Below are 25,002 nucleotides of genomic sequence, written 5' to 3'. Positions count from 1 at the left end.
CTGTTTCCACATTTTGTTACGTTACAGCCTTATTCTAAAAATGGACAACGACAAAAATAACTCAGCAGTCACATGACCCCATAATGAACAAGTGGAAAACACAGTTATACTTTTTAAATGTATTAACAATAAAAAAACAGAAATATCTTATTTACATAAGTAGTCAGACCCTTTGCTATGAGATTTGAAATTGAGCTCAGGTGCTTCCTGTTTCCATTAATCACCGTTCGAGATGTTTCGACGACTTGAGTGGAGTCCACCTGTGGTCAATTAAATTGATTGGACATGATTTGGAAAGGCACACACACCTGTCTATATATGGTCCCATAAAAACCAAGCCATGAGGTCAAAGGAATTGTCCGTCGAGCTCCGAGACAGGATTGTGTCGAGGCACAGATCGGGGGAAGGATAGAAAAACATTTCTGCACCATTGAAGGTCTCCAAGAACACAGTGGCCTCCATCATTCTTTAAATGGAAGAAGTTTGGAACCACCAAGACTCTTCCAAGAGCTGGCCGCCCGGCCAAACTGAGCATTCGGAGGAGAAGGGTCTTGGTCAGGGAGGTGATCAAGAACCCAATGGTCACTCTAACAGAGCTCCAGAGTTCCTCTTTGGAGATGGGAGAACCTTCCAGAAGGACAATCATCTCTGCAGCACTCCACCAATCAGGCCTTTATGGTAGAGTGGCCAGACGGAAACCCCTCCTTAGTAAAAGGCACAAGACAGCCTGCTTGGAGTTTGCCAAAAGGCACATAGACACTCTCAGTCCATGAGAAACAAGATTCTCTGGTGTGATGAAACCAAGATTGATCTCTTTGGCCTGAATGCCAAGCGTCACGTCTGGGGGAATCCTGGCACCATCCCTACAGCGAAGCATGGAGGTGGCAGCATTATGCTGTGGGGATGTTTTTCAGTGGCAGGGACTGGGAGACTAGTCAGGATCGAGGCAAAGATGAACGGAGCAAAGAACATAGAGATCCTTGATGATAACCTGTTCCAGAGTGCTCAGGACCTCAGACTGGGGTGGAAGTTCACCTTCCAACAGGAAGATGAGCCTAAGCACACAGACAAGACAACTCAGGACTGGCTTTAGGACAAGTATCTGAATGTCCTTGAGTGGCCCAGCCAGAGCCCGGACTTGAACCCGATCAAACATCTCTGGAGAGACCTGAAAATAGCTGTGCAGCATTGCCCCCATACAACCTGACAGAGCTTGAGAGGATCTGCAGAGAAGAATGGAAGAAACTCCCATTTTGTCTTGTCCATTCACACTCTGAATGGACAAGACAAAATGGGAGTTTACCAGAATTCTCACCTGTACACATGTCCCAGAAGTCTCACATGTGAACAGGTACCAGAAGTCTCTCTTGTGAACAGGTACCAGAAGTCTCACCTGTGAACAGGTACCAGAAGTCTCACCTGCGAACATGTACCAGAAGTCTCACCTGCGAACAGGTACCAGAAGTCTCACCTGTGAACAGGTACCAGAAGTCTCACCTGTGAACAGGTACCAGAAGTCTCACCTGTGAACAGGTACCAGAAGTCTCACCTGTGAACAGGTACCAGAAGTCTCACCTGTGAACAGGTACCAGAAGTCTCACCTGTGAACAGGTACCAGAAGTTGTTAGGTTCGATGGCCTCCTGGTCTCCTCGTCGACCGGTCTTCCGGTACCGGAGTTTGTAGCCGGTGATGAACCCGTTCTGGCTGTTGGGAGGAGGGGGCTGCCAGCTCACCTTGATGCTCTGAAACACAGTCAGGAGAGGACACATGTTTACTACGTATACCTGATCTCTGAGGGAATTGAACCAGCAACCTTGCTTTTGCTGAGGCCACTCTCTTACCAATAGACCCAGACGCCCACCTGATTTAATACCCACCACATACAGTATACGGCTGCCAGCCATCCAAGACGCCAGGCGGTGTCTGAGAAATGCCCGAAAAATTGCCATAAATTCCAGCCACTCGGGACTGTTCTCCATCCTGCACATTGAACAAGGTACTGCCACTGACCTGTATATACAACCACTCCAGTACCCCTGCACATTGAATAAGGTACTGACCTGTATATACAACCACTACAGTACCCCTGCACATTGAATAAGGTACTGGTACTGACCTGTATATACAACCACTCCAGTACCCCTGGACATTGAATAAGGTACTGGTACTGACCTGTATATACAACCACTCCAGTACCCCTGGACACTGAATAAGGTACTGACACTGACCTGTATATACAACCACTCCAGTACCCCTGGACATTGAATAAGGTACTGACCTGTATATACAACCACTACAGTACCCCTGCACATTGAATAAGGTACTGGTACTGACCTGTATATACAACCACTCCAGTACCCCTGGACATTGAATAAGGTACTAACACTGACCTGTATATACAACCACTCCAGTACCCCTGGACATTGAATAAGGTACTGGTACTGACCTGTATATACAACCACTCCAGTACCCCTGGACATTGAATAAGGTACTGACCTGTATATACAACCACTCCAGAACCCCTGGACACTGAATAAGGTACTGGTACTGACCTGTATATACAACCACTCCAGTACCCCTGCACATTGAACAAGGTACTAACACTGACCTGTATATACAACCACTCCAGTACCCCTGGACACTGAATAAGGTACTGGTACTGACCTGTATATACAACCACTCCAGTACCCCTGGACATTGAATAAGGTACTGACCTGTATATACAACCACTCCAGAACCCCTGGACATTGAATAAGGTACTGACCTGTATATACAACCACTCCAGAACCCCTGGACATTGAATAAGGTACTGACCTGTATATACAACCACTACAGTACCCCTGGACATTGAATAAGGTACTGACCTGTATATACAACCACTACAGTACCCCTGGACATTGAACAAGGTACTGACCTGTATATACAACCACTACACTACCCCCCTTGCACTGTTTTACACCTGTTGTATCGTGTGCATTTAACTTTGAAAACATTGAAACGTGAAACTGTAAGACACTACAGTCGTGGCCAAAACGTTTTGAGAATGACACAAATATTAATTTTCACAAAGTTTGCTGCTTCAGTGTCTTTAGATATTTTTGTCATTTAGCAGACACTCTTATCCATAACGACTTACAGTTAGTGTATTCATCGTAGGTTAGCTAGGCTAGCAAAGTTAGCTAGCTTAGCTAGGTGAGCTAGGTAAGCTAGGTGAGCTAGGCTAGCTAGGTGAGCTAGGTGAGCTAGGTTAGCTAGGTTAGCTAGGTGAGCTAGGTGAGCTATGTGAGCTAGGTGAGCTAGGTTAGCTAGGTGAGCTAGGTGAGCTAGGTTAGCTAGGTTAGCTAGGTGAGCTAGGTGAGCTATGTGAGCTAGGTGAGCTAGGTTAGCTAGGTGAGCTAGGCTAGCTAGGCTAGCTAGGTGGGATAACCACATGTTACAGGCATAGTAGGTACATGTTCCTCAATAAAGTAGCTATGAGCAAAGTCTGAGCTGCTAGTAAGTAAAGGGACATAATGGAAGACTTTGAACTGGCCTCTATGTAGATGGGGTTTGTATGCACTAGGCAAACAATGGATTTCAGCCTGAGGACTACAAGATCTCCAGAGACTAAGTCTGAGAGAAGCTGAAGCCTTACATGGTCAACAATATGCTTGTCTATCCAGACAGATCGTGGATTGGCTTCCGACTGAAACAACATAAATATGAGAAAAAAATGAATAATCCACTTTTTGTATATAGCGTCCTTTTAAATATCTACTGTAGCCCCCATCCTCTCTCAGATCAGCCTGATCCTGTTAAATATTCATCTAGTCCCATCCTCTCTCAGATCAGCCTGATCATGTTAAATATTCATCTAGTCCCATCCTCTCTCAGATCAGTCTGATCCTGTTAAATATTAATCTAGTCCCATCCTCTCTCAGATCAGTCTGATAATGTTATATATTCATCTAGTCCCATCCTCTCAGATCAGTCTGATAACGTTAAATATTAATCTAGTCCCATCCTCTCTCAGATCAGTCTGATCCTGTTAAATATTAATCTAGTCCCATCCTCTCTCAGATCAGCCCGATCATGTTAAATATTCATCTAGTCCCATCCTCTCAGATCAGTCTGATAACGTTAAATATTAATCTTGTCCCATCCTCTCAGATCAGCCTGATCATGTTAAATATTAATCAATTGGAACCTTATGGATACAGAGGAATATATTACCATTTACTGGCACCAGTTCCCCTGTTCAGACAATCATCTTAATTGATTACAACAGGCTTGATTGCGGTAAAGGGAGGCTCGTTGGAGCTGTGTGTGTGTGTGTGTGTGTGTGTGTGTGTGTGTGTGTGTGTGTGTGTGTGTGTGTGTGTGTGTGTGTGTGTGTGTGTGTGTGTGTGTGTGTGTGTGTGTGTGTGTGTGTAGCTCTGTGCTCCAGCTCTGGAGGTTGGAATGGTGGCATGGTGGTGATTAAGAGGCACACACACACACACACACACACACACACACCCACACACACCCACACACACCCACGCACACACACGCGCACACACACACACACACACACACACACACACACACACACACACACACACACACACACACACACACACACACACACACACACACACACACACACACACACACACACACACACACACACACCAATTAAGAGAGAAACAGTCATTGCCATTTTGGCCTTAATGTAACAGCACTAATTATTCCACCAATCAGAACGGATACAATATACAGCCATTCCCTATTGGCACAGGAAGACTGTAGCAGCCATTAGTAAAGTAAAGTTCTAGTCATGTACACATGTATACACAGTACATGCATATTATACTCCATGTATGACACAATACATTCATGATGGGAAGCTACTACTGGAAAAGAGACCAAGCTATGACGTGAATACTGCAATGCAGGCAGTATTTCATATTAATTGAGACCTGAGTGAGTGTGTGTGTGTGTGTGTGTGTGTGTGTGTGTGTGTGTGTGTGTGTGTGTGTGTGTGTGTGTGTGTGTGTTTGTGTTAGTGTTAGTGTTAGTGTTAGTGTGTGTGTGTGTGTGTGTGTGTGTGTGTGTGTGTGTGTGTGTGTGTGTGTGTGTGTGTGTGTGTGTGTGTGTGGTTTGTTGCCACTCTTTATTTATCTGTACTGTGCAGGTTGCAATCCCTAATGACTATTTATATTAAAATCTAGTTAACCTTGCAAAGTGCTTTACCGAGTCGTGGCCTCTTATAAAACGTCACACAGACACAGTATTTGACTTATGTATGTTGCAGTGGAGGCTGGTGGTTGGAGATATAGGAGGACAGGCTCATAATAATGGATGGAATGGAATCAATGGAACGGAGTCAAACATTTCAATATGTTTGATGTGTTTGATACCATATATCCACTCCTGACATTACAATGACCTTAGGTTAGGTAACGGGGGTTAGGGTTAGGTAACAGGGGGTTAGGGTTAGGTAACGGGGGTTAGGGTTAGGTAACAGGGGTTAGGGTTAGGTAACAGGGGTTAGGGTTAGGTAACAGGGGTTAGGGTTAGGTAACAGGGGGTTAGGGTTAGGTAACAGGGGTTAGGTAACAGGGGTTAGGGTTAGGTAACAGGGGTTAGGTAACAGGGGTTAGGTAACGGGGGTTAGGGTTAGGTAACGGGGGTTAGGGTTAGGTAACGGGGGTTAGGGTTAGGTAACAGGGGTTAGGGTTAGGTAACGGGGGTTAGGGTTAGGTAACAGGGGTTAGGTAACAGGGGTTAGGGTTAGGTAACAGGGGGTTAGGGTTAGGTAACGGGGGTTAGGTAACAGGGGTTAGGGTTAGGTAACAGGGGGTTAGGGTTAGGTAACAGGGGTTAGGGTTAGGTAACGGGGGTTAGGGTTAGGTAACAGGGGTTAGGTAACAGGGGTTAGGGTTAGGTAACAGGGGGTTAGGGTTAGGTAACAGGGGGTTAGGTAACAGGGGGTTAGGGTTAGGTAACGGGGGTTAGGTAACAGGGGGTTAGGGTTAGGGTTAGGTAACAGGGGTTAGGGTTAGGTAACGGGGGTTAGGTAACGGGGGTTAGGGTTAGGTAACAGGGGTTAGGGTTAGGTAACAGGGGTTAGGGTTAGGTAACAGGGGTTAGGGTTAGGGTTAGGTAACAGGGGTTAGGGTTAGGTAACAGGGGGTTAGGGTTGGGCAACAGGGGGTTAGGGTTGGGTAACAGGGGGTTAGGGTTGGGTAACATGGGTTAGGGTTAGGGTTAGGTAACGGGGGTTAGGGTTAGGTAACAGGGGTTAGGGTTAGGTAAAAGGGGTTAGGTAACATGGGTTAGGGTTAGGTAACAGGGGTTAGGTAACATGGGGTTAGGGTTAGGGTTAGGTAACAGGGGGTTAGGGTTAGGTAACAGGGGGTTAGGGTTAGGTAACAAGGGTTAGGGTTAGGTAACAAGGGTTAGGGTTAGGTAACAGGGGGTTAGGGCTAGGTAACAGGGGTTAGGGTAAGGTAACAGGGGTTAGGGTTAGGTAACAGGGGTTAGGGTTAGGTAACAGGGGTTATGTAACAGGGGTTAGGGTTAGGGTTAGGGTTACTGTAGGTAACAGGGGTGAAGGGCTGACCTGACTGACACTGTTGGGTTGGCTTAGACTCTTAGAATCTCTCTCTCTCTCTCTCGCTCGCTCCAGCTCTCTCTCTCTCTCTCTCTCTCTCTCTCTCTCTCTCTCTCTCTCTCTCGCTCACTCCAGCTCTCTCTCTCTCTCTTTCTTTCTCTCTCTCTCGCTCCAGCTCTCTCTCTCGCTCCAGCTCTCTCTCTCTCTCAATTCAATTTCAATTCAAGGGGCTTTATTGGCATGGGAAACATGTGTTAACATTGCCAAAGCAAGTGAGGTAGACAATACACAAAAGTGAAACAAACAATAAAAATGAACAGTAAACATTACACATACAGAAGTTTCAAAACAATAAAGACATTACAAATGTCATATTATATATATACAGTGTTGTAACAATGTACAAATGGTTAAAGCACACAAGTTAAAATAAATAAGCATAAATATAGGTTGTATTTACAATGGTGTTTCTCTTGTCTTATCCTCTCTCTCTGGTGATGTCTCAGTAAGATAAAAAGTCAAAATGTCCCCCTCTCTATCGCCCCTTCTCTCCATTTCTCTTTTGCGCTCTCTCTCTCTCTCGCTCTCTCTCGCTCTCTCTCGCTCTCTCTCGCTCTCTCTCGCTCTCTCTCGCTCTCTCTCGCTCTCTCGCTCTGTACTGTTGTACCACTGTTCTGTTCTCACTGAGTTTGAAAATATGTATTTCTAATGTTACTGGGATGTCCAGCTACCTAGAGGGACAAGATAAAATCACAAGGCTGAGTCCAAGATGGCTGCCTGATCTCTATAGAAGGGGTCTAGTCAAATGTACTGCTGTAGTGTATGTAAGAAGCCCATCGTTAGCCAGCCAGAATCAGAGTCTTTATTCTAAAAAGGCTTCAACAAGCAACAACCTCTGTAATATCTGTTAGATAGAAGGGTTTTAAAGGGGTTCTTCGGCTGTCCCCGTAGGAGAACCCTTTTTTGGTTCCAGGTAGAACTTTTTTGGGGCTACGTGTAGAAGCCTCTTTGAACAACAAACAGATGGAATGATGCCATCTCTCCCTCCTCCTTCTTCCTTCGCTCTGTCTCTCTCTCTCTCTCTCCCTCTCTCCCTCTCCCTCTCTCCATCTTTACAACAAACAACCTTGGAAAGATGCCTTCTATTGAGGTATTTCGCATTGTGTTTGTTTCTAAACTGCTGTATCAGTAACTAAAGATCCTTGGGTCGCCATGCATCACACATAACGAGTGTTTGTAAAATTTTGTCCCACAAACTTTGCTGTATGCAATGGGCTTCCAACTGGACTGATGAATTGTGTGTACCTCCATCTGGTGCAGTATTTGTTGAGCCTGGGTCCCTGAACAATACACTCTAACTTCTCCAGCTTTTCAGCTTTTTCATTTCTGTTGTTCATATGAACCAGTTATCTCCATCCTGATATGAACCAGTTATCTCCGTCCCGATATGAACCAGTTATCTCCGTCCCCATATGAACCAGTTATATCCGTCCCGATATGAACCAGTTATATCCGTCCCGATATGAACCAGTTATCTCCACCCTGATATGAACCAGTTATCTCCGTCCTGATATGAACCAGTTATCTCCACCCTGATATGAACCAGTTATCTCCGTCCTGATATGAACCAGTTATCTCCGTCCCGATATGAACCAGTTATCTCCGTCCTGATATGAACCAGTTATCTCCGTCCTGATATGAACCAGTTATCTCCATCCTGATATGAACCAGTTATCTCCATCCTGATATGAACCAGTTATCTCCACCCTGATATGAACCAGTTATCTCCACCCTGATATGAACCAGTTATCTCCGTCCCGATATGAACCAGTTATCTCCGTCCCGATATGAACCAGTTATCTCCATCCTGATATGAACCAGTTATCTCCATCCTGATATGAACCAGTTATCTCCGTCCCGATATGAACCAGTTATCTCCACCCTGATATGAACCAGTTATCTCCGTCCTGATATGAACCAGTTATCTCCGTCCTGATATGAACCAGTTATCTCCACCCTGATATGAACCAGTTATCTCCGTCCCGATATGAACCAGTTATCTCCATCCTGATATGAACCAGTTATCTCCACCCTGATATGAACCAGTTATCTCCGTCCTGATATGAACCAGTTATCTCTGTCCTGATATGAACCAGTTATCTCCACCCTGATATGAACCAGTTATCTCCACCCTGATATGAACCAGTTATCTCCGTCCTGATATGAACCAGTTATCTCCATCCTGATATGAACCAGTTATCTCCACCCTGATATGAACCAGTTATCTCTGTCCTGATATGAACCAGTTATCTCCATCCTGATATGAACCAGTTATCTCCATTAGGGTAAGGTTTAGGGTTAGAGTAATTCTGGGGTTAAGGTCAGGGTAAGGTTTAGGGTTAAAGTTAGGGTAATGCTTGGGGTTAGGGTAAGGTTTAGGGTTAGGGTAATTCTGGGGTTAAGGTCAGGGTAAGGTTTAGGGTTAAAGTTAGGGTAATGCTTGGGGTTAGGGTAATGGTTAGGGTAATGCTTGGGTGCATGGTTAGGGTAAGGGCAATGCTTGGGTTTATGGTTAGGGTAAGGGTAATGCTTGGGTTTATCGTTAGGATAAGGGTAAGGGTAATGCTTGGATTTATGGTTAGGGTAAGGGTAATGGTAATGCTTGTGTTTATGGTTAGGGTAAGGGTAATGCTTGGTTTTATGGTTATGTTTAGGGTAATGCCTGGGTTTATGGTTAGGTTAAGGGTAATGTTTGGGTTTAGGGTTAGGGTAAGGGTAATGCTTGGGTTTATGGTTAGGGTAAGGGCAATCCTTGGGTTTAGGGTAAGGGTAATGCTTGGATTTATGGTAAGGGTTAGGGCTAGGGTAATGCTTGTGTTTAGTATTAGGGTAAGGGTTAGGGTAATGCTTGGGTTTATGGTTAGGGTAATGCTTGTGTTTATAATTAGGGTAAGGGTAATGCTTGTGTTTATGATTATGGTAAGGGTAATGCTTGGGTTTATGGTTAGGGTAAGGGTTAGGGTAATGCTTGGGTTTACGGTTAGGGTAAGAGTTAGGGTTAGGGTAATGCTTGAGTTTATTGTTAGGGTAAGGGTTAGAGTAATGCTTGGGTTTATGGTTAGGGTAAGGGTAATGCTTAGGTTTATGGTTAGGGTAAGGGTTAGGTTTAGGGTAATGCTTGGGTTTATGGTTATGGTAAGGGTTAGGGTAATGCTTGGGTTAGGGTTAGGGTAAGGGTTAGGGTAATGCTTGGGTGCATGGTTAGGGTAAGGGCAATGCTTGGGTTTATGGTTAGGGTAAGGGTAATGCTTGGGTTTATCGTTAGGATAAGGGTAAGGGTAATGCTTGGATTTATGGTTAGGGTAAGGGTAATGGTAATGCTTGTGTTTATGGTTAGGGTAAGGGTAATGTTTGGTTTTATGGTTAGGGTAATGCCTGGGTTTATGGTTAGGTTAAGGGTAATGTTTGGGTTTAGGGTTAGGGTAAGGGTAATGCTTGGGTTTATGGTTAGGGTAAGGGCAATCCTTGGGTTTAGGGTAAGGGTAATGCTTGGATTTATGGTAAGGGTTAGGGCTAGGGTAATGCTTGTGTTTAGTATTAGGGTAAGGGTTAGGGTAATGCTTGGGTTTATGGTTAGGGTAATGCTTGTGTTTATAATTAGGGTAAGGGTAATGCTTGTGTTTTTGATTATGGTAAGGGTAATGCTTGGGTTTATGGTTAGGGTAAGGGTTAGGGTAATGCTTGGGTTTACGGTTAGGGTAAGAGTTAGGGTTAGGGTAATGCTTGAGTTTATTGTTAGGGTAAGGGTTAGAGTAATGCTTGGGTTTATGGTTAGGGTAAGGGTAATGCTTAGGTTTATGGTTAGGGTAAGGGTTAGGTTTAGGGTAATGCTTGGGTTTATGGTTATGGTAAGGGTTAGGGTTAGGGTAATGCTTGGGTTAGGGTTAGGGTAATGCTTGGGTGCATAGTTAGGGTAAGGGTAATGCTTGGGTTTATGGTTAGGGTAAGGGTAATGCTTGGGTTTATCATTAGGATAAGGGTAAGGGTAATGCTTGGATTTATGGTTAGGGTAAGGGTAATGCTTATGTTTATGGTTAGGGTAAGGGTAATGCTTGTGTTTATGGTTAGGGTTAGAATAAGGGTTAGGGTAATGATTGTGTTTATGGTTAGGGTTAGAATACGGGTTAGGGTAATGATTGTGTTTATGGTTAGGGTTAGAATGCGGGTTAGGAGGTCAGTATGGAAGTCATTCAACTTTCTATAATAGTTTAATATGTTTCTGACTGTCAACGTATAAACCAACATTCCTAGCTGTCCAAAACCAACCATATACTTAGTGAATGGAATTCTATCACACATCATTATCTCCAGAACTATATCACACTGCATTATTTCTAGACCTCTATCACACATCATAATCTATATAATTATATATAGCACAGCATTATCTCTAGAACTCTATCACACAGCATTATCCATATAACTATATCACACATCATTATCTCTAGAACTCTATCACACATCATTATCTCTAACTCTATCACACAACATGATATCTATAATTCTATCACACATCATTATCTTTAAACACATCATTATCTCTATCACACAGTATTATCTCTATAGCTCTATCACACAGCATTATCTCTATAACTCTATCACACATCATTATCTCTATAACTCTATCACACAACATTATCTATATAGCTCTATCACACATCATTATCTCTCGAACTCTATCACACAGCAGTATCTCTATAGCTCTATCACAAATCATTATCTCTATAACTGTATCACACATCATTATCTCTATAACTCTATCACACAGCATGATATCTACCTCTATCACACATCATTATCTCTATAACTCTATCACACAGCATTATCTCTATAACTCTATCACACAGCATGATATCTAACTCTATCACACAGCATTATCTCTATAACTCTATCGCACATCATTATCTATATAACTCTATCACACATCATTATCTCTATAACTCTATCACACAACATTATCTCTATAACTCTATCACACAACATTATCTCTATAACTATATCACACAGCATTATCTGTATCACACATCATTATCTCTATAGCTCTATCACACAGCATTATCTCTATAACTATATTACACAGTATTATCTCTATAACTATTTCACACAGCATTATCTGTATCACACATCATTATCTCTATAACTCTATCACACAGCATGATCTCTATAACTCTATCACACATCATTATCGCTAACTCTATCACACAACATTATCTCTATAACTCTATCACACATCATTATCTCTATAAGACTTTCTTAATACCATAAACCTTCCCGAAATGACTTTCTATTAAAGCATCAAGTTCTCATTCTCTTATGTTTTGAAATATTGTCAATAATGATATGAAATGCCAATGCATATTGTTTAGACAGCACTCAGTCTGTCCTGTTGAAATTGATCAGTGTTTTACTGTTTTTCTGTGTCCTAAAATTGCAACCTATTCCCTATGTACTTTGCTACTTTTGACCAGACACCTATAAAATGAATAGAGAGTCCCCATTGTGACATATGATTTACTATGACGTTAGTCAAACATGACCAGATTGGGAAGGACACTCTAAATAATGACAATATAATCCATTCTTCCAACACCACAAGGTGTTACAGTAGATTCAATTCCCACCTGAAGTGGTTTTAGAGAGACGCCATGACCTACTCGTAAGAAAATCCCCCAAGGTTTAATCTTCTAAAGAGTCAAACACTTAAAAATAAATTAAAAAAAAGTGACTCTTTACTCATCTAGTCTAGTCTAGCTGGTGCCATGGCAGCTAGATATCACAGTTCCTTTATATGATAGAAATATCACTGACAACTGCTGCTTCTTTTTGTTGTTGTTGTTGAAAATACTGTCAGTAGACTAACTAGTATGAATAGTTCTGTCAGACCTAGACTTCTGAATGAAGCTTCTCTCTCTCTCTCAATGTTTCTACTGTAAATGTGGATGAATGTTGGAATAAATGAGCATTCAGGTTAACAGAAAAAACCTGAGATAATACACATGATTTGTAGAATATATCCAAGGCTGGAACTTCAAGGCTTGGACATATTTTCTGGTCCCAAATCTGTTTGTGCTGTTCAAGGCTCTTCAAGGCTTGAATTTCCTCTCTTTTTCCACTTTCTCAAGCACTATGCCCTCCTCAGGAGCCACACCAAGCCTGTATGGTCCCCAGCCACTGAAGCCTGTAGGAGCCCCAGTCACTGAAGCCTGTAGGAGCCCCAGCCACTGAAGCTTGTAGGAGCCCCAGCCACTGAAGCTTGTAGGAGCCCCAGCCACTGATTTCTGTAGGAGCCCCAGCCACTGAAGCCTGCAGGGGCCCCAGTCACTGATTTATGTAGGGGCCCCAACTACTGCAAACAGTTTTTCTGAGACACAACTTTTGGCTGTTCTGAATTATTCTGCTACTCCAGGGATCCACTCTGGTATAAACACACTGTCTGTCTGTCTGTCTGTCTGTCTGTCTGTCTGTCTGTCTGTCTGTCTGTCTGTCTGTCTGTCTGTCTGTCTCCTTATGTCCCTCTGTCCGTCTGTCCATCTGTCCGTCTGTCTGCAGCAAGGTAGGCAGCTCATTCTGGATTAGAGTAATGTGTATAATCAATCATTTAGGTTCATTCAGACAGACCCAACTGGCTGGAAGGTGAAGCCAAGACATTCAAGTCAATAAAAATACATACTTTCTGGGTCTCGGACTGAGGTGTGTGGAAATTTCATCAAACAACTTTATAGCATTGTTGTTTTATAGCCCAAAGCATATATATTTACACATACAGTGGGGCAAAAAAGTATTTAGTCAGACACCAATTGTGCAATTGGAGCCTCCTAAAGAAGAAGTTACAGGTCTGTGAGCCAGAAATCGTGCTTGTTTGTAGGTGACCAAATACTTATTTTCCACCATAATTTGCAAATAAATTCATTAAAAATCCTACAATGTGATTTTCTGTATTTTTTTTCTAATTTTGTCTGTCATAGTTGAAGTGTACCTATGATGAAAATTACAGGCCTCTCTCATCTTTTTAAGTGGGAGAACTAGCACAATTGGTGGCTGACTAAATACTTTTTTGCCCCACTGTATTCTATATTTTAAATCATCAAAATGCATGTACTCACTCTTGAGAGGACCACTTCCAAGGAGATGTTTTGTGGTGGAGCACTTGGCACTGTGGATGAAATAACACATGATAAAATAAATGAATGAAACAAATACATACATTTAAAAGCAGGGTTCCACAATAGCTGAATAATAGGCCTCCCGGGTGGGGCAGTGGTCTAGGGCACTGCATCGCAGTGCTAGCTGCGCCACCAGAGTCTCTGGGTTCGTGCCCAGGCTGGGCTGGGTTCGCGCCCAGGCTCTGTTGCAGCCGGCCGCAACTGGGAGGTCCGTGGGGCGACGCACATAGCGTCGGCCGGGTTAGAGAGGGTTTGATATCCTTGTCTCAGTATGTAAAAAAATGTAATAAAATGTATGCACTCTACTGTAAGTCGCTCTGGATAAGAGCGTCTGCTAAATGACAAAAAAATAAAATAAATAAAATAGCTGACACACGGCGCACATCTGTTGTTGGACATGAGGGACTGTAAAATCACCAGGAACTCAGCTCAAAATGGATTTTCATTTTAAGAAAAACATCTGTTACCAAGTATTCCCACGAATTAATATAGAGGCATCCTGTATGTGATCATATCCAAATGTAATCAAGGTTTGAAATTATTCCATTTTTTTGTCAAATTCTATATCCGTTTAGGATTCTTGCGGTCAATATGTAGCGTACAAATTATTTATAATTTTGTTCCGGCACACCGACCATTCGCTCAAGAACAAATCGTCCCGCGACTGACTGTAATTTGGGGACCCCTGCTATAACGTACAGGTACAGCATGTGTACTGGAGTCAAGATTTATTACAGTCCCATTCTGATCAAATGATTCTAAACGATTGTAACACACAGACTTAACACTAGTTATTTGAACATTGAATTATCAAATTACATTTGACGAGATATCGCTTCAGAATATCGACACAAAACCTATTTAAGTAAGTATTTAAGTACATTTCCTGTCTAGAAACTAAATAGGTTGAATTACAGTAGGCTGAAGAAAATCTTGTCTTCCTTTAATGGACTTCCTAGTTTTTAGATGTAGTGAACAAAGTAAATGGTGACATTAAAGAGACACTCCGTCAGGCTTATCTACGACAGGGCCTCTCCAGCCCGGGCCAATGGGCACGCAGGATGGAAACGACCCCTTTTAGAATGACCTAATTAGGTAACACGAATGACAGATAACAAGACTGACCCTTTCTACATATCTCATCTATCAATGACAACATTCTATACACTCAGAGGAAGAGACCACTATATTTTAAACAGCTATGAAAGATGCCATAATTCCAGGTTCTGCAGACTATTGAACTCCTTCAGCTCTACAGCTTCTGGCAGCACACAGTCCACAGGTAGTGGAGGAGGCCGGTTGGTAATAGTGACATTGGCATGTGCTTGAGTGACCCGCCAGCCTGGTCGGCAGTGTGCCTGAAGTACAGGCTTGGCGTAAAGCCGTGGTGGTCGAGTGACCGGAGTGTGGACTGGCGGTGTGTGGGAGGGAGGGAGGGGGGGGGGGAGTAATTAATTACCTCAGAGGGAGAAAGGAGAAGCCAGCCGGCAATAAAGAGAGAGAGAAGCGACGGTGGCTGCAGTCGGCCGGCCCGGTGGTTTCATTACGACAGCACAAGGAGCATTAACTAAGCAGGGAGATATAATTCAGCTCTTGGGGCTCATTTAAAACATTGAGCCACCGTTAATGGGATCTGACAGAAGATACATTCCTTCAACCCTCTTAACCCTCTCAGCTCTGCACTGAAGATAATACGAGGAGACAATCAGCAGCTATAAGAAAGTTGTGAGGGCTGGGAGGAGCTAGGTGGGGCTGGGAGGAGCTAGGAAGGGCTGGAAATGGATTGGGAGGGGCTGAGAGGAGTTGAGAGGGGCTTGTTGGGACTAGGAGGAGCTAGGAAGGGCTGGAAATGGATTGGGAGGGGCTGAGAGGAGTTGTGAGGGGCTGGGAGGAGCTGGGTGGGACTAGGATGAGCTAGGAAGGGCTGGAAATTGATTGGGAGGGGCTGAGAGGAGTTGGGAGGGGCTGGGAGGAGCTGGGTGGGGTTGGGAGGAGCTAGGAAGGGCTGGAAATTGATTGGGAGGGGCTGAGAGGAGTAGGGAGGGGCTGGGAGGAGTTGAGTGGGGTTGGCTGGAGCTAGGAAGGGCTGGAAAATGATTGGGAGGGGCTGAGAGCAGTTGGGAGGAGCTGGGTGGGGCTGAGAGGAGCTGGGAGGGGCTGGGAGGAGCTGGGTGGGGCTGGAAGGAGCTAGGAAGGGCTGGACATGGATTGGGAGGAGCTGGGTGGGGCTGAGAGGAGCTGGGTGGGTCTGGGAGGAGCCGGGTGGGGCTGGGAGGAGCCGGGTGGGGCTGGGAGGAGCCGGATGGAGCTGGGAGGAGCCGGATGGGGCTGGGAGAAGCCGGGTGGGGCTGGGAGAAGCCGGGTGGGGCTGGGAGGAGCTGGGAAGGGCTGGAAAGGAATGGGAGGGGCTGAAAAGAGCTGGGAGGGGCTGAGAGGAGCTGGGTGGGGCTGGGAGGAGCTGGGAGGAGCTAGGAAGGGCTGGTAAGGAATGGGAGGGGCTGAAAGGAGCTGGGAGGAGCTGGGAGGAGCTGGGTGGGGCTGGGAGGAGCTGGGTGGGGCTGAGAGGAGCTGGGAGGGGCTGGGAGGAGCTGGGAAGGGCTGGAAAGGAATGGGAGGGGCTGAAAAGAGCTGGGAGGGGCTGAGAGGAGCTGGGTGGGGCTGGGAGGAGCTGGGAGGAGCTAGGAAGGGCTGGTAAGGAATGGGAGGGGCTGAAAGGAGCTGGGAGGGGCTGGGAGGAGCTGGGAGGAGCTGGGAGGAGCTGGGAGGAGCTGGGAGGAGCTGGGTGGGGCTGGGAGGAGCTGGGAGGGGCTGAGAGGAGCTGGGTGGGGCTGGGAGGAGCTGGGTGGGGCTGGGAGGAGCTGGGTGGGGCTGGGGGGAGCTGGGAGGGGCTGAGAAGGAATGGCAGGGGCTGAGAGGGAAATCAATCAAATCAAATGTTATTGGTCGCATACACATGTCTAGCAGATGTTATTGTGGGTGTAGCGAAATGCTTGTGTTCCTAGCTCCAACAGTGCAGTAGTATCACAATGCACAACAATACTCAAATATAAAAGTAAAATAATATTTAAATATTAGGACGAGCAATGTCAGAGTCCGGAGTATAATAATATTTAGTACCAGTCAAAAGTTTGGACACACCGACTCATTTAAGTGTTTTTCTTTATTTTTACTATTGTGACGTAGAAGTCCGTCACTGGCCGCGGGCAGCATTTGGTTCTTTAACGCACACATTCATCACTCCTCCCTGCTCCGTTATAAGATAAGTTAACAATGTGGGTCGACACACAAATTAACTTCTGTCTTAGTACATACATTTCACACTTGTCAGTGTTCATATTTGAGATATGCAATATTTATTATACTTATCGATGTTGTGGATGAGCGCATTGTTTGTTTGTTCTGTTCCTCTCTCTCCATCTCTGTAGCTTCCGGGTATGCTGGAAAAGGACCCGAGCTAAGGGATTGGGTTGACTTTATAGTGCCTGTTCCAAATGGCTCATTAATGCATATGGGCATATTGAAAGATATTGTCAGTAGTGATGTAATGTTGTAAATGTTATGTTGTAATATTGTTTAAAACCGTGTTGCAACGTATATCCTTTAGTATGTTTAGTTAATGGAAAATGTAGGTTTGTATAGTTAATTGATTAATTAATTAGTGTTAATTGTTCTGAAGGGAGGGGCTAGCCCTACAAAAGGAGCCTCTCTTTCAGTTCATGGAGAGGCACTTTGGATTGACCTGTGCATTGAGCTGTGCATTGTTTTAAGCTGTGGATGGGGCAGCATTGTTTTTAAGCTGTCCCATCAGGTAGACGTTGATAGCAGTACTGTTGTTTTTGTTCCGGAATCACCTTGTAAATAAACACCTTTGCACAGAAGAACTTTTGCGGTTCCGCCATCTTTTTATTTTGATAGAGGTTAGGTTTTCCAGTTTAGCCTTCTGGCCTACTCTACGTGACACTATTTTCTACATTGTAGAATAAGACATTAAAAGTATAAATTAACACATAGTGACCAAAAAAAAGTGTTAAACAAATCAAAATATATTTTATATTTGAGATTCTTCAAAGTAGCTTCCCTTCACCTTGATGAAAGCTTTGCACACTATTGGCATTCTCTCAACAAGCTTCATGAGGTAGTCACCTGGAATGTATTTCAATTAACAGGTGTGCCTTATTAAAAGTTAATTAGTGGAATTTCTTTATTTTTTTAATTAGTGGAATTTCAGTTGTGTTGTGACAGGGGAGGGTTGGTATACAGATGATAGCCCTATTTGGTAAAAGACCAAGTCCATATTATGGCAAGAACAGCTCAAATAAGCAAAGAGAAACAACAGTCCATCATTATTTTAAGACATGAAGGTCAGTCAAAATTGTTGAACGTTTCTTCAAGTGCAGTCGTAAAAACCATCAAGCACTATGATGAAACTGGCTCTCATGAGGACAGCCACCGGAAAGGAAGACCCAGAGTTACCTCTGTTGCAGAGGATAAGTTCATTAGAGCTACCTGCACCTCAGATTGCAGCCCAAATAAAAGCTTCACAGAGTTCAAGTAACAGACACATCTCAACATCAACTGTTCAGAGGAGACTGTGTGAATCAGGTCTTCATGGTCAAATTGCTGCAAAGAAACCACTACTAAAGGACACCAATAATAAGAAGAGACTTGCTTTGGCCAAAACACACGAGCAATAGACATTAGACTGGTGGAAATCTGTCCTTTGGTCTGATGAGTCCAGATTTGCGATTTTTTATTCTAACCGCCTTGTCTTTGTGTGATGCAGAGTAGGTGAACGGATGATCTCCACAAGTGTGGTTCCCACTGTGAAGCATGGAGGAGGTGGTGTGATGGTGTGGAGTTGCTTTGTTGGTGACACTGTGATTTATTAGAATTCAAGGCACATTTAACCAGCATGGCTACCACAGCATTCTGCAGCGATACACCATCCCATCTGGTTTGCGCTTAGTGGGACTATCATTTGTTTGTCAACAGGACAATGACCCAACACACCTCCAGCTGTGTAAGGGCTATTTGACCAAGGAGAGTGATGTACCGCTGCATTAGATGACCTGGCCTCCACAATCACCCAACCTCAAACCAATTGAGATGGTTTGGGATGAGTTGGCCCGCAGAGTGAAGGAAAAGTAACCAACAAGTGCTCAGCATATGTGGGAACTCATTCAAGACTGTTGGAAAAGCATTCCAGATTAAGCTGGTTGAGAGAATGCCAAGAGTGTGCAAAGCTGTCATCAAGGTAAAGGCGAGTTACTTTGAAGAATCTAAAATCTAATATAATTTGTTTAACACTTTTTTGGTTACTACATGATTCCATATGTGTTATTTCATAGTTTTGGTGTCTTCAATATTATTCTACAATGTAGAAAATAGTCAAAAGAAAAAAATAACCTAGGTGTGTCCAAACTTGTTACTGGTACTGGTACCAGAAGGCCAGCATCATGGAGTCGCCTCTTCACTGTTGACGTTGAGACTGGTGTTTTGCGGGTACAATTTAATGAAGCTGCCAGATGAGGACATGTGAAGCATCTGTTTCTCAAAATAGACACTCTAATGTACTTGTCCTCTTGCTCAGTTGTGCACCAGGGCCTCCCACTCCTCTTTCTATTTTGGTTAGGGCCAGTTTGCGCTGTTCTGTGAAGGAAGTAATACACAGCGTTGTACGAGATCTTCAGTTTCTTGGCAATTTCTCGCATGGAATAGCCTTAATTTCTCAGAACAAGAATAGACTGCCGAGTTTCAGAAGAAAGTTCTTTGTTTCTGGCCATTTTGAGCCTGTAATCAAACCCACAAATGCTGATACTCCAGATACTCAACTAGTCTAAAGAAGACCAGTTTTATTGCTTCTTTAATCAGGACAACAGTTTTCAGCTGTGCTAACATAATTGCAAAAGGGTTTTCTAATGATCAACTAGCCTTTTAAAATGATAAACTTGGATTAGCTAACACAACATGCCATTGGAACACAGGAGTGATGGTTGCTGATAATGGGCCTCTGTAGATATAAAAATCTGCCATTTCCAGCTACAATAGTAATTTACAACATTAACAATGTCTACACTGTATTTCTGATCAATTTGATGTTATTTTAATGGACCACAAAAAAATGTGCTTTTCTTTCAAAAACCAGGACATTTCTAAACTTTTGAACGGTAGTGTACGTCTCGTGTCTGAGCCGTTGATTTGAGACTCCACTTTGTCTCTGTACTGAGATTTTGCATGTTTGATTGCCTTACGGAGGGCATAACTGGACTGTTTGTTATTGTTCATTTTCCCAGTCACCTTGCCGGGGTTAGATACGGTGGAGAATGTTGCCATCTATCCACGTTTTTTTGGTTTGGATAGGTTTTAATTGTCATGAACAATATCCCTTATACACTTCCTGATGAACTCAGTCACCGTGTCAGTGTATACGTTAATGTTATTCTCAGAGGCAACCTGGAACATATCCCAGGCCGCGCAAACAAAACAGTCTGGAAGCATGGATTCCGATTGGTTAGACCAGCATTGAATAGACCTTAGCACGGGTACTTTCTGTTTGAGTTTCTGCCTAAGGGAAGGGAGGGGCAAAATGGAGTCATGATCATATTTGCCAAAGGGAGGATGGGGGGGTCTTGTAGCCATCCTGAAGGAAGAGAAACAATAGTTGAGAGTTTTTGAAGTGCAAGTACTACAGGCAATGTGCTGATAGAACTTTGGTAGCATTTTTCTCAGATTTGCTTAATTAAAGACTCCAGGTATAATAAATGCAGCCTCAAGATTCCATATTCCAAGGTCCGGTGTATTTCCCTGAGCGTTGTCATGGTATCGGCTTGAAGGTCTCGTGTATTTCCCTGATCGTTGTCGTGGTATCGGCTTGAAGGTCCGGTGTATTTCCCTGATCGTTGTCATGGTATCGACTTGGAGGGGATTTGTACAGCTGTGTGATGATAACCGAAGAAAATTCTCTATGGAGGTAATGTGGTCGGCATTTGATTGTGAGGTATTCTAGGTCCGGTGAACAAAATGACTTTACTTCCTGTACGGCAACGCAATCACACCATGAGTAGTTAATCATGAAACATACACCCATGTCTTTCTTCTTCCAGGGTAATTATTTATTTCCAACCGCACAACGCATTGAAAACTGGGAGGGTGGGGCCGGAAGGAGCTGGGAGGAGTTGCGAGGGGCTGGGAGGAGCTAGGGGGGGTTTGGGGGGGGGGGGGGGCTAAGCGGAGTTGGGAGGGGCTAAGAGGAGCTGAGGGGGGATGGGAGGAGCTGAAAGGAACAGAAGACCCCAAGGCTCCATTTGGCACCTTGCTTTGAACTGAAAGTGACAGAGGGAGAGAGAGAGAGAGAGAGAGACAGAGAGAGAGAGAGAGAGAGAGAGAGAGAGAGAGAGAGAGAGAGAGAGAGAGAGAGAGAGAGAGAGAGAGAGAGAGAGAGAGAGAGAGATGGACAGAGGAGTGGGCTAGGCTCTGTAGCTTGATAGGCACCAAGCAGGGAGGAATAGACCCCCAGTGGATTCAACTGATTCAACTGATTCAAATGATTCGACTGATTCAGCTGATTCGACTGATTCAACTGATTCAACTGATTCGACTGATTCGACTGATTCGACTGATTCAACTGATTCGACTGATTCAACTGATTCATTTGGACAAGAAGTAAGTTGTGTAAAACAATGGTTCCCAACTCCGGTTCTCAAGTATTTATACTGTTGCGGGGGTACTGGAGGACCGGAGTTGGGAACCACCAGTATGCTCATTGAGTGCCAATGACTTTGCCAGAGTGCTGCTGAGGATTTTCAGATATTAGGTGTGGAAGTGCACCAGAACCAATCAGTTGGACGGGCCTTTGATTCCCATAGGCAGGCCCGTTTCTTCACCTGTGTGTTCAGGTGCTCGCACCAATAAAAAAAAAAAAAAGTGTAATAGTGAAGAACATACAGTAGACAGCTGGTGAGTTTCAAATATGCGGAAGCTTACCATCTATCCTACCATTTATCCTACCATTTATCCTACCATTTATCCTACCATGTATCCTACCATGTATCCTACCATGTATCCTCGCATTCATCCTACCATTCATCCTACCGTCATCCTACCGTCATCCTACCGTCATCCTACCGTCATCCTACCGTCATCCTACCATCTATCCTACCATCTATCCTACCATCTATCCTACCATCTATCCTACCATTTATCCTACCATTTATCCTACCATTTATCCTACCATTTATCCTACCATCTATCCTACCATCTATCCTACCATCTATCCTACCATCTATCCTACCATCTATCCTACCATTTAATCTACCATCTATCCTACCATCTATCCTACCATCTATCCTACCATCTATCCTACCATTTATCCTACCATTTATCCTACCATTTATCCTACCATCTATCCTACCATTTAATCTACCATCTATCCTACCATCTATCCTACCATCTATCCTACCATCTATCCTACCATCCATTCTACCATTCATCCTACCATTTATCCTACCATCTATCCTACCATCCATCCTACCATTCTATCCTACCATTTTATCCTACCATCTATCCTACCATCTATCCTACCATCTATCCTACCATCTATCCTACCATTTATCCTACCATCTATCCTACCATTTAATCTACCATCTATCCTACCATCTATCCTACCATCTATCCTACCATCTATCCTACCATTTATCCTACCATTTATCCTACCATTCATCCTAACATCTATCCTACCATGTATCCTACCATTTATCCTACCATTTATCCACCCATTTATCCACCCATTTATCCGACCACCTATCCGACCACCTATCCGACCACCTATCCGACCACTCATCCTACCACTCATCCTACCACTCATCCTACCACTCATCCTACCACTCATCCTACCACTCATCCTACCATCTACCCTACCATCTACCCTACCATCTACCCTACCATCTACCCTACCATTTATCCTACCATTTATCCTACCATTTATCCTACCATGTACCCTACCATGTACCCTACCATGTACCCTACCATGTACCCTACCATTTATCCTACCATTTATCCTACCATCTATCCTACCATTTATCCTATCCTACCATTAATCCTACCATTTATCCTACCATGCATCCTAACATCTATCCTACCATGTATCCTACCATGTATCCTACCATGTATCCTACCATGTATCCTACCATGTATCCTACCATTTAACCTACCATTTAACCTACCATTTAACCTACCATTTAACCTACCATTTAACCTACCATCTATCCTACCATTTATCCTACCATTTATCCTACCATCTATCCTACCATTTATCCTACCATCTATCCTACTATTTATCCTATCCTACCATCTATCCTACCATTTATCCTACCACCTCTCCCGATCTGTGTGCCAGTTTTGATTATTTATTTATATATGTTCATGGAACAGTTTACATTTTAGTTTCTCAAAATCATTTGTCACATGGTTCATCGTAAAAATCTGAAGTAAAATTATAAATATTTAACTAGTCTCTGCCATACGGACACATTGATACACCGTGATCCATTGGAGGCTAAAGAAATGAGAGCCTACAACTCAGAGATAGTCTATAGGCCAATGTAGCAGTATCTCAGATATCTCTATAACTTCCATCGTCAACTAAGTAAAACACATAAAGGCCTAAAAGCCGACAGAATAAAAACAGTAGAAAATATCCTGATTAAAATTCAGGTTCTTTCAATCACATGTATCTCTCTTCTCCGCCTGTCTGTCTGCCTCCCTATCTCTCTGTCCTGATTTGAGCTATTGCTAGCAGGCATTCTGTAGAGAGACGCACCACATCTCCACCACTCCCCTCCCCCCCCTTCTTCTTGTCTCGACGTTTTAAATTATAACTCAAGACACGTTTATCTCGACACAGATTTTTTTTCTAGACACTTTTCACTGACAGCCGCAACTCAGTCACCTAGTCTTATTTTCCACGCGTAACTAACCCAAGATGCAGTGCTTCCCCCCCAAATAAACACACTTGATTTGAAACAATCACCAGCAAAAAAAAATATCTCCAAAAGAAGCTAATGATCCTCTGTGGCTAAGTCATGCTCCCTGGGGAAGTGTTTTGAACGTAAATGATTGAGACAGAAGGAATAATGTCATGGATGTACTTTAGGTCAACCCAGCATCCTAACAGGGGCAGCCGCCATCTTTCCTTTCCTACGCACGAGAGGCGGAAACCAGAGATCTGTATATAACGAGGAGATGCTCATGTCTCCCGCCTTAACAATGGGAGTCTTTGTCCCCAAAGGCGGGAAGGCAGGCGACAAGCTTAGGTCTGTAATATTATTCCCATAGAAACGCATTAGGCTTGAACTGGACAGCTTTTGGTGGGAGTGAGCCCTCTTGGTTTACCTCTTCCTCTCTGCTGAAACTATATCACCTGAGAAAAGCATCCGAACGAGAGAAACAGAGCCCATCTACATGTACCCGTGTATCTGATGCTGTCTGGGCAGAAACAGTGTCACATGCCACACTACTTTGGCCCAGACAGCATCAGATACATGGTCTACACATACTAAGACAGCATCAGATACATGGTCTACACATGCTGAGACAGAGAGGTGCTGTTTCACTGTCCAGACAGCATCAGATACATGGTCTACACATACTGAGACAGCATCAGATACATGGTCTACACATGCTGAGACAGAGAGGTGCTGTTTCACTGTCCAGACAGCATCAGATACCTGGTCTACACATACTGAGACAGAGAGGAGCTGTTTCACTGTCCAGACAGCATCAGATACATGGTCTACACATACTGAGACAGCATCAGATACATGGTCTACACATACTGAGACAGAGAGGAGCTGTTTCACTGGCCAGACAGCATCAGATACATGGTCTACACATACTGAGACAGAGAGATGCTGTTTCACTGCCCAGACAGCATCAGATACATGGTCTACACATACTGAGACAGAGAGATGCTGTTTCACTGTCCAGACAGCATCAGATACATGGTCTACACATACTGAGACAGCATCAGATACATGGTCTACACATACTGAGACAGAGAGGTGCTGTTTCACTGTCCAGACAGCATCAGATACATGGTCTACACATACTGAGACAGAGAGGTGCTGTTTCACTGGCCAGACAGCATCAGATACATGGTCTACACATACTGAGACAGCATCAGATACATGGACTACACATACTGA

General features: G+C 43.9%; 1 protein-coding gene across 1 annotated transcript in view; it reads right to left on the bottom strand.

Moving 5' to 3' along the window:
- The window catches only part of LOC129819106 (netrin receptor DCC-like), a 241,853-nt gene that overhangs the window by 178,989 nt on the left and 37,862 nt on the right, over window positions 1-25,002 (bottom strand). The window contains exons 7-8 of the mRNA XM_055875675.1: window positions 13,742-13,791; window positions 1,602-1,743 (exon numbers count right to left, since the gene is read on the bottom strand). Coding sequence (XP_055731650.1) covers window positions 1,602-1,743; window positions 13,742-13,791 — 192 coding nt within the window. The remainder of the gene's footprint in view (window positions 1-1,601; window positions 1,744-13,741; window positions 13,792-25,002) is intronic.

Source organism: Salvelinus fontinalis, chromosome 21, assembly GCF_029448725.1.
Source record: "Salvelinus fontinalis isolate EN_2023a chromosome 21, ASM2944872v1, whole genome shotgun sequence".
NCBI lineage: Eukaryota > Metazoa > Chordata > Actinopteri > Salmoniformes > Salmonidae > Salvelinus > Salvelinus fontinalis.
This window is presented reverse-complemented; position numbering and strand designations above follow the sequence as displayed.